Source organism: Podarcis melisellensis (genome assembly GCF_964234715.1).
Source record: "Podarcis melisellensis genome assembly, chromosome: 5".
Classification (NCBI taxonomy): Eukaryota; Metazoa; Chordata; class Lepidosauria; order Squamata; family Lacertidae; genus Podarcis; species Podarcis melisellensis.
The window spans coordinates 23377044-23389057 of NC_138537.1; the positions used below are offsets into that span (position 1 = coordinate 23377044).

General features: G+C 41.1%; 1 protein-coding gene across 29 annotated transcripts in view; it reads right to left on the reverse strand.

The window, feature by feature from the left end:
- Nucleotides 1–1005: 1005 nt before the first annotated feature.
- The window catches only part of MBNL1 (muscleblind like splicing regulator 1), a 180307-nt gene continuing 169298 nt past the window's right edge, over nucleotides 1006–12014 (reverse strand). For all 29 annotated transcript variants that reach the window (XM_081911205.1, XM_081911194.1, XM_081911201.1 and 26 more), the window contains 2 exons: nucleotides 8956–9030; nucleotides 1006–5298 (listed from right to left, as the gene is read on the reverse strand). In XM_081911205.1, the coding sequence (XP_081767331.1) occupies nucleotides 8974–9030 (57 nt within the window). In that variant the 3' untranslated portion in view covers nucleotides 1006–5298; nucleotides 8956–8973. The remainder of the gene's footprint in view (nucleotides 5299–8955; nucleotides 9031–12014) is intronic.

Consider the following 12014-nt stretch of genomic DNA (forward strand, 5'->3'; position numbering starts at 1 on the left):
ATGCATCACTGTTGGTCAGCTGTTTTTAGCACAGGTACGGGCCATCCTATTCCTTCCACCAGTAGGGGTATGGTGTTCCTTTTGGCCATTGACTGTGCTATAGCAGCTCAGCCAGTTGTGGCTGACTCTGGGGTTGCGGCGCTCATCTCGCTTTATTGGCCAAGGGAGCCGGCGTACAGCTTCCGGGTCATGTGGCCAGCGTGACTAAGCCGCTTCTGGCGAACCAGAGCAATGCACAGAAACGCCGTTTACCTTCCCGCCAGAGCGGTACCTATTTATCTACTTGCACTTTGAGGTGCTTTTGAACTGCTAGGTTGGCAGGAGCAGGGACCGAGCAACGGGAGCTCACCCCGTCGTGGGGATTTGAACCGCCGACCTTCTGATTGGCAACTCCTAGGCTCTGTGGTTTAACCCAAAGCGGCACCCACATCCCGTAGCAGCTCAGTACTAAGGAATGTATTCAATGTAGCGCTAAGGTGAGCACTCCATCACTGCAAAGATTTCAGCGCAAGAAGAGATTGGTCAGCTCTGGTGTGTTTGGTTTTTCTGAATCAATTTTTTAACTGAGAGGCTTTCTTCTCCCCATCCCCGCCCCCCAAAAACAGAGAGATACATTTAGAAAACGTATTTTTTAAATTTAAAAAGTATACTCTTATTTATTATATTTGTTACCTGCCCTTCATCCACGAAGGCCACAGCAACAACAAATTTAAAAGTACAATATTAAAACGCAGATTACTATCAAGACACTAAATATGAAGCTCAAGTGTAAAAAGCTAAAGAGCTGCCTCTGCAGCATGTGATGGAAACCACACAATGAAGGTGCCAATGAGCCTTAGTGGGGAGGCAATTCCAACACATAGGGGGCTGCCACAGAGAATGCCATCTCTCAGGTTGGCAACCCGAAACTTCTGAGGGCAGCGTGAATACCAAGAGGGCACCGACAGAGGACGCCACATCACCCTCCAGCTTAAAAACCGCAAAGAAGATACTACAAAAGAGAAGTTTTATTAGGGCAATTTAACTTTATTTATTTTTTTTTCTCCATACAGCTAGGTCAACTATAGCAGTAATAATAAAATAAGCATAAAAACAAATTGCGGCCCAGGACAGAGTACATAATTTGGAGCAACTACCAAGCAAATTTAAGTCTGTGATTACATAATAGTAAAAAACCAAGCACACCTGTCCTTTCAGCAGATGAAAGCTGCAGGGGTTGCCAGGAGGTGCAACGTGTCCTAATTCATCGGTGTGAATTATTACCAGAGAGAATCCAATCCAATCGTTTTCTCCCCAAACCCCCCACCCCGGCCCCGTCACTTTGGCTTCATATATATTACACGGTTTCTCAAGTGCTTTAGGTTAGAAATGGTTAATTTTGATAAGGTTTTTTTTTTCCTTTTCCTTTCCACCTGCTAAAAGAACAGGATCACTACAGCAATAAAAATAATTACGTAACAACTACAGCTATGATGTTTTGTTTTGGTTTGCCTGTTGACGAGTTTTTTAAAAAACATTTTTGTGAGCATGTGAAAGTCAATATCGGTTTCTGTTTGTGTGTGTGTGTGTGTGTGTGTTTATTTCTGTGTGTCGGTGTGTGAATAATAAAACTACTGAAATTTGTCAGAAACTGTTTTGAATAGAATATATATCTTTTATATATATCTATATCTATATATATTTTCTTTCTCTTTCTCTCTCTCTCTCTTTGATACTTTAAACATGCAGTAGTTGTCTTGAGTAATGTACGACATATCTGATCCATGATTTCCCTTCAATGGTTTGAAGTACCTGTTTGTTTGAAATTTTGTTTTCTAAAAAAATATTTTTTATTTATTTAGTAATGATCTTCAGGCAGATTTGGACCAGTGCAGCTTTTTATTATTTTTAAAAAGGCCCCAACTGCTCTATATGTTCAAAGCACAATGTCACTTTAAACCGCTGTGGCTTGCCCCAAAGGATCTTGGGAACTGTAGTCTCGTACGGGTGCTAGGAGTAGTTAGAAGACCCCTGCCCCCCCTCACAGATTCCCAATGGCTTTTGAAACCAATCCCTCTTCTCAAGGAACTCTGGGAATTGTAGTTCTGCGAGGGGAGAAATTGTCTTCTAGCAACTCTCAGCAGCCTTAACAGACTACAACTCCCAGGAATTTTCAGCGGAAGACATGGCTATCTAGAGCACAGTCATACATTGGATCCCGGACGCCTTGGTACGCGGACATTTTGGCTCCCAAAAGCCGCAAACCCGGAAGTGATAGTTCCAGTTTACAAACGTTCTTTGGAACCCGAATGTTCCGATGGTGTTTCCGATTGGCTGCAGGAGTTTCCTGCAGCCAATCGGAAGCTGCGCTTTGGTTTCCAGATGTTTTGGAAGTCGAGCAGACTTCTGGAACGGATTCCAAGGTACGACTGTGGTTCAATAGTGCTTTAATTGTAAAGTGCAGAAGGGTCCTTAGTCACGAGAACTGGGAACGAGGGCCAATCTTTCCAGCAGAAAGAATCCTGGCAAACTAGAAGCTGTTCACATAAAGCAAAGCAACTTTTTTCCCCCATGGGGTTTGGAGTGCTAACTCTGTGCCACTTTTTTTGCAAGCAATTTTGTTCAGCCTGTCTTTTTTATTTTTTAATTAGCCTTAACAAAACTCCTTGTATTTATAGACATTTTTATTCAAAATAAGATCTTACTATTATACAGGTTTCTCTCTTTTTTTTTTTGACTATATACAGAAGTGCAAAAGGTCAGCCTTCCTCTCTATACTTTCCCACATGCTAAATTGCAGCATAATCAACCCTCAAGAGTTTGCACACGCACTCATACATATTATAATTCTTGTTATACGTAAACTTTTGAGTATTTGGATTATCAACAAAAAGTCCCTTGATCTATTGATTATGCAGCTTATTTATAACAAGGCCTGATATTCAGGGATTTCAAAAAAATATTTAAACAATATTTTAACATTTGAAATGGATACAGTAGAAAATAAATTTTTTATTCTGATATCTAGGAACTAGATTTTTTCTTTTATAATTAATTACAAACAAAATAAATCATCAAAATATTACTCAGTTGTCTGCCAGGATCGTTGCAATAGCAACAACTTAACTTCTTACTTAGCAATGATTATATAAGATATCCATATAAAAGATCTTTGTTCTTTTAATGAAAACTAGACAAGAACTAACAATGACTGATATTCTTACATTGTAATATTAAATCAGTAAAATATAAATCATTTAGTTAACAATAATACGAATATTCATGACACTACATGTAAATTCAAAACTGCATATGCTATGAAGAAGGAAAAAAAACTTTTTAATTTTTTTCCATATTTTGAAAAATTCATTAGTTAAAATCTAATAAAACAAAATTCTATAAACTGAAATGGCATTCGTCTGGTAATAGAAAATGAAAATGATCTAATAAATGTAAGAAATAAAAACTACTATTTTAACAAGAAAAAAAAATAAGTAGTATTCTCTAATGTAAGTAAACTACAATAACATGTGAAGTCACCTATACTTTCTTAACACGATTGAAATTACATTGGTATGGGTTTTAACCCGTAATGTAATAATCTAAGGCTTTAATAGATGTACAGTACAATCAGTAAAATCAACACATCATTCTTTTTTTTTTCTAGAAAGCATCTCTCAAGCATAAAAACCTGCAAGTAAACTTGGAAGTACGGAAAGTTCTAGAACTGAACTCTCTCCTCTTCCATTCCATAGACTACCAGTGACCTGGCTTCCACCTCAGCAACCCTTTAGCTTTGCTGAACAGAGCAAAATATATCCTTTACTAGCTGCAACATCCAAACCACAAAAAAGATTTCCTTTGGATGAATCCATTCTTGAAAACTTGAATGCACATCTATGTTTTTTGTTTCATTTTTGTAAAGGCTTTCTAAGGCTATAAGCAGTTAAATCTGAACAGAAGAAATCACATATAAAATTCATCCCAATATTTAACCCACCCGATACCTATTTCTAATTAACATCTCCATTTATCTCATTGTTTTGGTTTCTTTTTTAAAAAATCGTGCATCTGATGTCAGTGCTTCTCTCGTGATTAGAGTCACTATTTTTATTTTTGAAGTGCGTGACTTTGAAGTGATGCATTTGAGAAGAAAGCAAAAACCCATCTCCTCCAACACTTTTAGAGTCTCTTGGACTTCTGACAGAGGTTAGAAATTCGAAGCAAAATAAAATTCCTCAAATGTTTTGCAAACAGTGTCTCAGAAATGGCTTTTCCCTTTTTTTAAAAGATATTTTTTTTAAAAAAAATGTATATTGTCTGTTATATGGTATAGTTTGCATAACTATTATTATGGATTATAATAATTTATATAGGTTTATATATCCAGTATGTGTAGGAATAACCTGGGTTTAAGACTGGTTTTTGCTTATTTTAAAAATGTGCTGCCTACTGTTAACTAAGGTAAAACTGGCCATTTCTGAGACAGCTTTGGTTTAAAACAGAAGGGGTGCCCTTTGACTGATTAGCAACTAGGAAAACAAGCAAAATTAAAAACGTGGCTCTTAAAAGTAACACTGCAGAAATAATACTCTACTTTGATTACAGTCTATGGCACTTCATGAGCATCATTAACAACATGGTACTTAAAGCCATTGATGTGCTTTAAAAATATACACAGTTGTGGTTTATACTTGGCACATTCATCTCTGTCAGATACCTCTTTTTACCACTTCTTACAATCTATTACATTTAAAAATATTAACTCTTAAAAGCAAAAAACGAAAGGAAAAATAAAAATTATACTGTGCATGCACGCTCTCTCCTATAATGGCAATTTTAAATACAAGGTGCACCTTTCGTTATTTTTATTTTTTTGTAAACCTTGAAAGAAATAAACTTACTTAAAAAATTATATCTTGGTCTACAGACGTACCAATACATAATAGATCTATGGCTACATCACAGTCTGTCTTTTCAAGATGACGTACATGATTATGTAGGAAGGAGTCTGCCAGCGCATACCTCTGCTGTGTATGTGCTGCTTTACCTGTGTGCTAGAAAAGATAGACAATGCTGTAGTCTTTAGACAATATGATCACCCCAGCACAAATATCTATTCAATGTACAAAGTATATAGGCAACAGTGTGCAGTGGATTTCCGAGTTGTCATTTCATCTTGTTAACATGCAATATGTGGATGTCTTACTGCTGAGGGAATTTGGGTGCTGTTATCTGACGGTATATACATTATGGCTAATGACCTGTTCCGTTTCTTCATTCAATCACACTGTCCTCTTTTCTTTTCTTTTATATGATCTGCGGAAAATAATGAAGAGGGTGGGAAAGGGGTCGCCTTCGTTTCTTCGTCACCTGCAGCTATTTTCCCCTCTACTTTTCTTCCATGCAAGAAAGAAATACCACGACCACCACCCTCGATGCTATTCAAATATGGCAATGACAGCCCCTGAACACTTCTAATCCAAATGCACTGAAATACAACATACGCTACTAATTATTTAATGAAGCATTTAAATCAACATTGATTGCAAAATCTGTGCTGAGTTAAAATGGGAAGTGATGTGCAAAGTTTCCCCCTTTTAAATTTATTTAGCTTTGATCCTCATCAGCACTTGCTAAACACCAGAGCACAAACCAGGATAAAGGTAAAGGTAAAGGGACCCCTAACTATTGGGTCCAGTCGTGGCCGACTGTGGGGTTGCGGTGCCCATCTTGCTTTATTGGCCAAGGGAGCCGGTGTACAGCTTCCGGGTCATGTGGCCAGCATGACTAAGCCGCTTATGGCGAACCAGAGTAGCGCACGAAAACGTCGTTTACTTTCCCGCCAGAGCAGTACCTATTTATCTACTTGCACTTTGACGTGTTTTCGAAGTGCTGGGTTGGCAGGAGCAGGAATCAAGCAACAGGAACTCAACCCATCGTGGGGATTCGAACCGCAGACATTCTGATCGGCAAGCCCTAGGCTCTGTGGTTTAACCCACAGCGCCACCCACGTCCCAACCAGGATATAACTAGTACTAATTATTATTTGCCATTTTTTATCTCACATTTCCCCCCTTTCCACCCATAGTTATCCTGGATGGCTTTAAAAAGAGGAAGAAAATTCACGGAGGATAAACCTATCAATGGCTATGAGCTACAACGCCTTTGCTCTCTCCCTTCTCTGTAAGAGAATGCCTCTTTTGCACCAGTTGCCTAGAATCGCAAGTGGGGAGAGAGCTGCTGCTATCAGGTCCTGCTATCAGGTCCCCTGGGCATCTGGTTGGCCAGTGTGAGAACCAGATGCTGGACTAGATGAGCCTTTGGCCAATCCAGTAGGGCTCTTCTTATGTTCTTAGGTGTTTGAACCATAGCCAGACTGAGGAGCAGCAATGGCAGCCTCCACCCAGCTGGTAATATCCTTCTGAGCTGTGATGCAAACTGAGCCCAAAGGGAGAGTGCAAATAGGGAGAGTTTGCAAGGGTGCTTTGGGGCTTGGAGTGCTGTCTCACGGTGTATGAAGGACCGAGAGGCATGGACGGCGAGGGAGCTGCTACAGCGACCTGCAACACCAGCGCCATATTGGTCTTCCTGCCTGAGAATGTGAGAAACTACGCCTGCAGCAAGTGCAAGGTGGTTGACTGGCTGGAAGAGAAGGCGCAGCAACTTGAGGTCCATCAATCCAGACTTTGAACTACTGGGCAAGATGAGGGTTTCTCTATAGAGCAGAGTGGACTGTCTGGGAACAGCGACACAAGCGGGGCGCCCCTAGGGAGAAGGAAGGCCACCCTTGCAGGAGACAAACCTCTGGAGGAACGTGACAAACAGAAGCAGGGCTGTCAGGAGCCATGCTGTGTCACTGGAGCTGCAAAATCGACCCCGGATGACAGTTCTGGGCCAGAGGAGCAAGGATAGCAGTTGCAGACCTCAGAATACACCCAAGTGGCTGTGGAAGGTACAGTGTACAGAATGATTCCTGCCATTACCAAGAGTGGCAATTCTTGCCTTTTATTTATTTATAGGTGGTAACTACACTGCCTGCCTTAACAGCGAAGTGTCCTGCATTTGAAAGGTCAACTTTCTTTGAATGGCACTTTAATCGCCACGGAGAATGCTGAGAAGTGTAGTTTTTTGAGGTTGTGGGAACTGTGGCTCTGTGAGGTCACTTCCACGGAAAAACTTGCAGGATTATCCATGCCAGTTAAAGTGGCCTCACAGCGCTGTCATGTGAATGCATTTGATGTCAAGGCAAAACTTGAAGCAGGAAGAGGGAAAAGTTCTGAAGAGACATTCATTTCCAGAGCAGGCGTTGCCCTTGAAACAGGGAGAGGAGATGGCAGACGAGCTATTACCGGCAACTTAAAAATAGTCTTGTTGGATGAAGACATGATGTCAGGCAGAACCAGTACTGAACACTCCAATCACAAATTTAAATTAAGTGCAGAAAGAAAGAAAAACTCTCTTCCAAGCAGACAGGTGTAGTCAAGTGAAACCTTTTCTCACAGAGCAGAAGGTTAACTTATAAAGACCTGACATTCAGTAGCTGGAGCTGCAGTTCAAGATTAATTTATGCAAGTGGATGAGTTTGTGGTCTTTGCCTGATCTCTCCTGACAGCTGGTGTCACAAAACACACACACAAATTCAATATCATTTGGTAATTTGTGCAGGGGAGAGACTATCAGCTTGATGATTCCCAGTTCTGAGTCTCACACAAAAGGAGACTAAGGCCTGCACCTACTGAAAGGACATGATTGTTTTGGTGTGATGACAGAGGCAACTTGACTTGCGGTTATTACGGACCATGCAGGTTTAAAGTGCATTGAATGACAGCTTGAGAGTCATTCATGTGCTGCATGAGCCACCTTGCCGATTGGATGCTTATACCTACAGAGACTTTGGGGCAGGAGGAATCTGTGGCAGTGAAAGAAAAATCAAAGGCTCCTTGATATCAGCCATTTCCTTATGTAGTCATTAACCATCCTTATGTAATCATTAAAAATGACACCTGCACGCCACCTGGTGTAGGGCATAATACATTATCCAGAGTATTATTTATGGGATTTTGGATTTGTATTCATTTTTTTTTAAATGATACTTTCAAATGCCACTTACAACTAGCCTGTGTATATAGTAAAAGGTAAAGGGACCCCTGACCATTAGGTCCAGTCGTGGCCGACTCTGGGGTTGCGGTGCTCATCTCGCTTTATTGGCCGAGGGAGCCGGCATACAGCTTCCGGGTCATGTGGCCAGCATGACTAAGCCACTTCTGGTGAACCAGAGCAGTGCATGGAAACGCCGTTTATCTTCCCGCCGGAGTGGTACCTATTTATCTAATTGCACTTTGAGGTGCTTTTGAACTGCTAGGTTGGCAGGAGCAGGGACTGAGCAACGGGAGCTCACCCCGCCGCGGGGATTCGAACCGCCGACCTTCTGATTTGCAAGTCCTAGGCTCTGTGGTTTAACCCACAGTGCCACCCGCGTCCCATGTATACAGTAGATGACAGGATAAAAAGTGTGAATGGACTTTCCCCTTCAAACTACATGGGTATGGGCATCAGGGGAAGGTGAGACTTTTTCCCTCCAAGTACAAAAATTACCTGGAATCCTATGCACATTTAGGAAAATGGGAAGGCAGCTGCGTTACATCAAGTCCATGCAGTTTGGCACTGACTACACCCGCCCTACTTGGAGATTGAACCTTGGAACTTTCTGGATATAAAGCAGATGCTCACCCAAAAAACTACAGGACTTCTCATTTACTTGGGTTGACATTCTACTCATTTGGGTTTAGTAGGCATGCATCGGACTGTGTTGCAGATACCACGGAGGAGTCCTAGCTTAGTCTGCTCTCCGGCCTGCTGTGGGTATTACATCCAAACTGGGCTGCTACCTTGCTTCTTGTTCCAGGGAGGAGAAAATGCAAATCCAGAATAGCACTATCAAAATGCAATATAAAGCATACTTGAGAAACTTACTGTTTGATGATTATATGTCTACATCTGTGTAACATACTTGTGGCTAGTCAGATGTTCGGCAGATATTATGGGTATCTATTGAAGAACAAGAAAAGGAATGTAACCTGTGAATAATGCCTTCCACAAGAATGCAAGATTATTATTTTTTTACTAACAGCTCAGGTGAAAGATGGTGGACTTCTATATCGGAACAGCAAGTTAACCAAAACACAGGTATCAATTTAAACAAAAATGTTCTGTTAAGTAGTATATCAACCAATGTTTAGTAATGATTACTGATTGTTTAGAAAGAAGGATAAAATTAACAGTTAAAAGTTCATGCAGTGCAATAATTTCAAAAGTCCTTTTTGTTGGCCTACACATATTTATACGGTTTGGGGGACTTTGCCTAACTCGCTGTGGAAAAATTTGGCAACCTTTTGGCCCATGCATTTTGCACGCTCAATTTTAAGATACTTTGAGCCAGATTTGTTTTGTTTTGTTGCAAATCATTTCATTTTCTGGTTAAGCTGCGCTGATATTCAAGCGAAAGGCATATCGGAAGGCAGAGCTAGAATCTCCAACACTCAGAATATCCACTCCAGAACTGAACTGGGATAAAATCTCAAGTACATAAGCTAATCATGCACCTAAGAATCATATACTTGTTTCCATCTTTGCACTGAAATACACAAACACACACAAACACATTTGGTGGGGAGGGGCACGTATCCAATTTAAGTATCTTCCCAAGAATAACCTCCTAATGAGGTTCTTGGATTTATTCCCAAAATATTATTCTCCCAGCTGGGGTAGGGGTGGGGGGGCAGTATGTCTTCCCCAGATTCCTAAAGACTCCATTTTAGGCAAGTAAACTTAGCAAAGCAAGAAAGAGAATCATCTATCTCTATTCTGGTGTCACACCTTGGAAATGCCTTTCCAATGCAGATCCACCTAACTGTAGTTTACTAGCAAGTAAAGAGAATCCTTTGTTGATGGCAGATGAGTAGCAGGGACTGTTTTCACTTACTGATTATGACCTGGTGCTAATATTTTGTTTTGACTACAGCTGACACTGTCTGGATCATTTTTGTGAATGGCATTTCTGCTTAAAATTTTATAAATATTGCCCCAGGTGCCTTTGTGCAGGGGAAGTTATTTATAAAAATAAGGCTGCAATTCGAACCTGACTTACCTAGGAGCAAGCCCCAATGAATTCAACAGGACTTACTTCTGAGTAGACATGGTTAGGCTCACACTGTCAAATGTCTAAATTGTGGATTAAAAGTATAGAATTGTTAGTATCCATATTAAATTTCCCCCACAAGGGTCTAATTTTCCATAATATGGAAAGTAAGGCTACCTGGAGTGATATTTTAGATGTATTTTGTTATGAAACATAAGTGCTTTGCACCGTAATATACAGTTATTCTCTCCCTCTTTCTCTTTGCCATTTGAAAGAAAATCTTCAAACAGTGCATAACTTGGGAGTATTCCCCCCACCCGCTAAAAATCAATACTTTGAGCTATAGTTGCAACAATTAAAACAAACTCAACTTGGTGGGATATGGATTGGTGATTCTAACTGGGCCTTCTTCTTTGCTGGCCAACAAAATGTCTCCCTGAAGGGATGAGGTGTTGCTCTTCCGCAGCTGGCAGTGGGAATCCTGCAAAAGCTGGGGCCCGTAGCCATTGAATATAGGAATATGCAACCCATGAATGGCCTGGGCCTTCTCAAGATGTGGTCTGAACAAAGGAGCGTTTCTTTGCACTTCAAAGTTAGGAATGCAGGAAGCTGCCTCATCCGGAGTCAGACCATTGGACCATTCAGCCAAGTATTGTCTACACTGGCAGGCAGTGGCTTTCTAGGGGTTCAGATGCCAAAAGATGGGCTCTGGGACTAAACCTGAGACAGAACTACGTCCCTTCCTCAAAATGAAGTCTGAATTGGCTCAGAAAGGATAAAGAAGGACCTACTCACCAGATGCAAGGTTCTGCACTACGGTACAGTGGTACCTTGGTTGTCAAATTCAATCCATTCCAGGAGTCGGTTCGACTCCCAGAACGGTTCGAAAACCAAGGTGCGGCTTCCGACTGGCTGCAGGAGCTTCCTGTACTCAATCGGAAGCCGCAGAAGCTGCATCAGACATTCGGATTCCAAAACATGGAACTCTCCCTTCCAGGTTTGCGGCATTTGGGAGCCAAAACATCCAAGTACCAAGGCATTCGGCAACCAAGGTATGACTGTACTTTGTTCAACTACTCCCTCAAGTCTGCAGTCTATAAACTTCCCGTTGGCTGTTATTCAAGTATATATGCTCTCTCCAGGGAAGTCCGCCTGACGCCTTCATTATATACCTTTAGGCACCAGGCAAAAATGTTCCTTTTTAACCAGGCCTTTGATCAATCTTATTGATATCCAACACCCTTTTAGAATGTGACTTTTTTTGGGGGGGGGGGTTATTGGGTAACTGCTTTTGGTTTGATTTTATATGTTGTGGTCTTGTTGTGAACCGCCCTGAGACCTCCGGGTACAGGGCGGTGTATAAGTTGAATTAATAATAATAATAATTTATACAGTTGTGTTCTTGTTATACATTTGCTCAAGAGCTCAAGTTAATGGTTTTTAGCTAATGCACCCTTGGAGAAGGAAAAATGGGATTTTGGGGCCCGTTTCAGACTGACTGCACAGTCAGATTTTAGAATGGGAAACCCATTCCTTTAATAATAATAATAATAATAATAATAATAATAATAATAATAATAATAGCCACCAGACAGGTCAGGAGATGGGAGACGAAGAGCTGTGGCACATCTTGTAACTGAGTCCCACATCCCACCCACCAAACATGACTAACTGCCCCCTAGCCACAGACTTGTTCTTTAGGTGTACTGTATACATTTCTACAGCACATTTTTTGTGCATGTGCACGGAAACATGTGCCAAGTGTAATTGAGCTTCTCGTACCATTTGTTTTCTACGGCAGCAGGAGAGGATGTTGCACCCAGCTGTGTAGAAGCTTCAAGAGCAGTGCTGTTGAAACAGACCAAGGACCTTGAGCACTGGCAAGTGACGACGA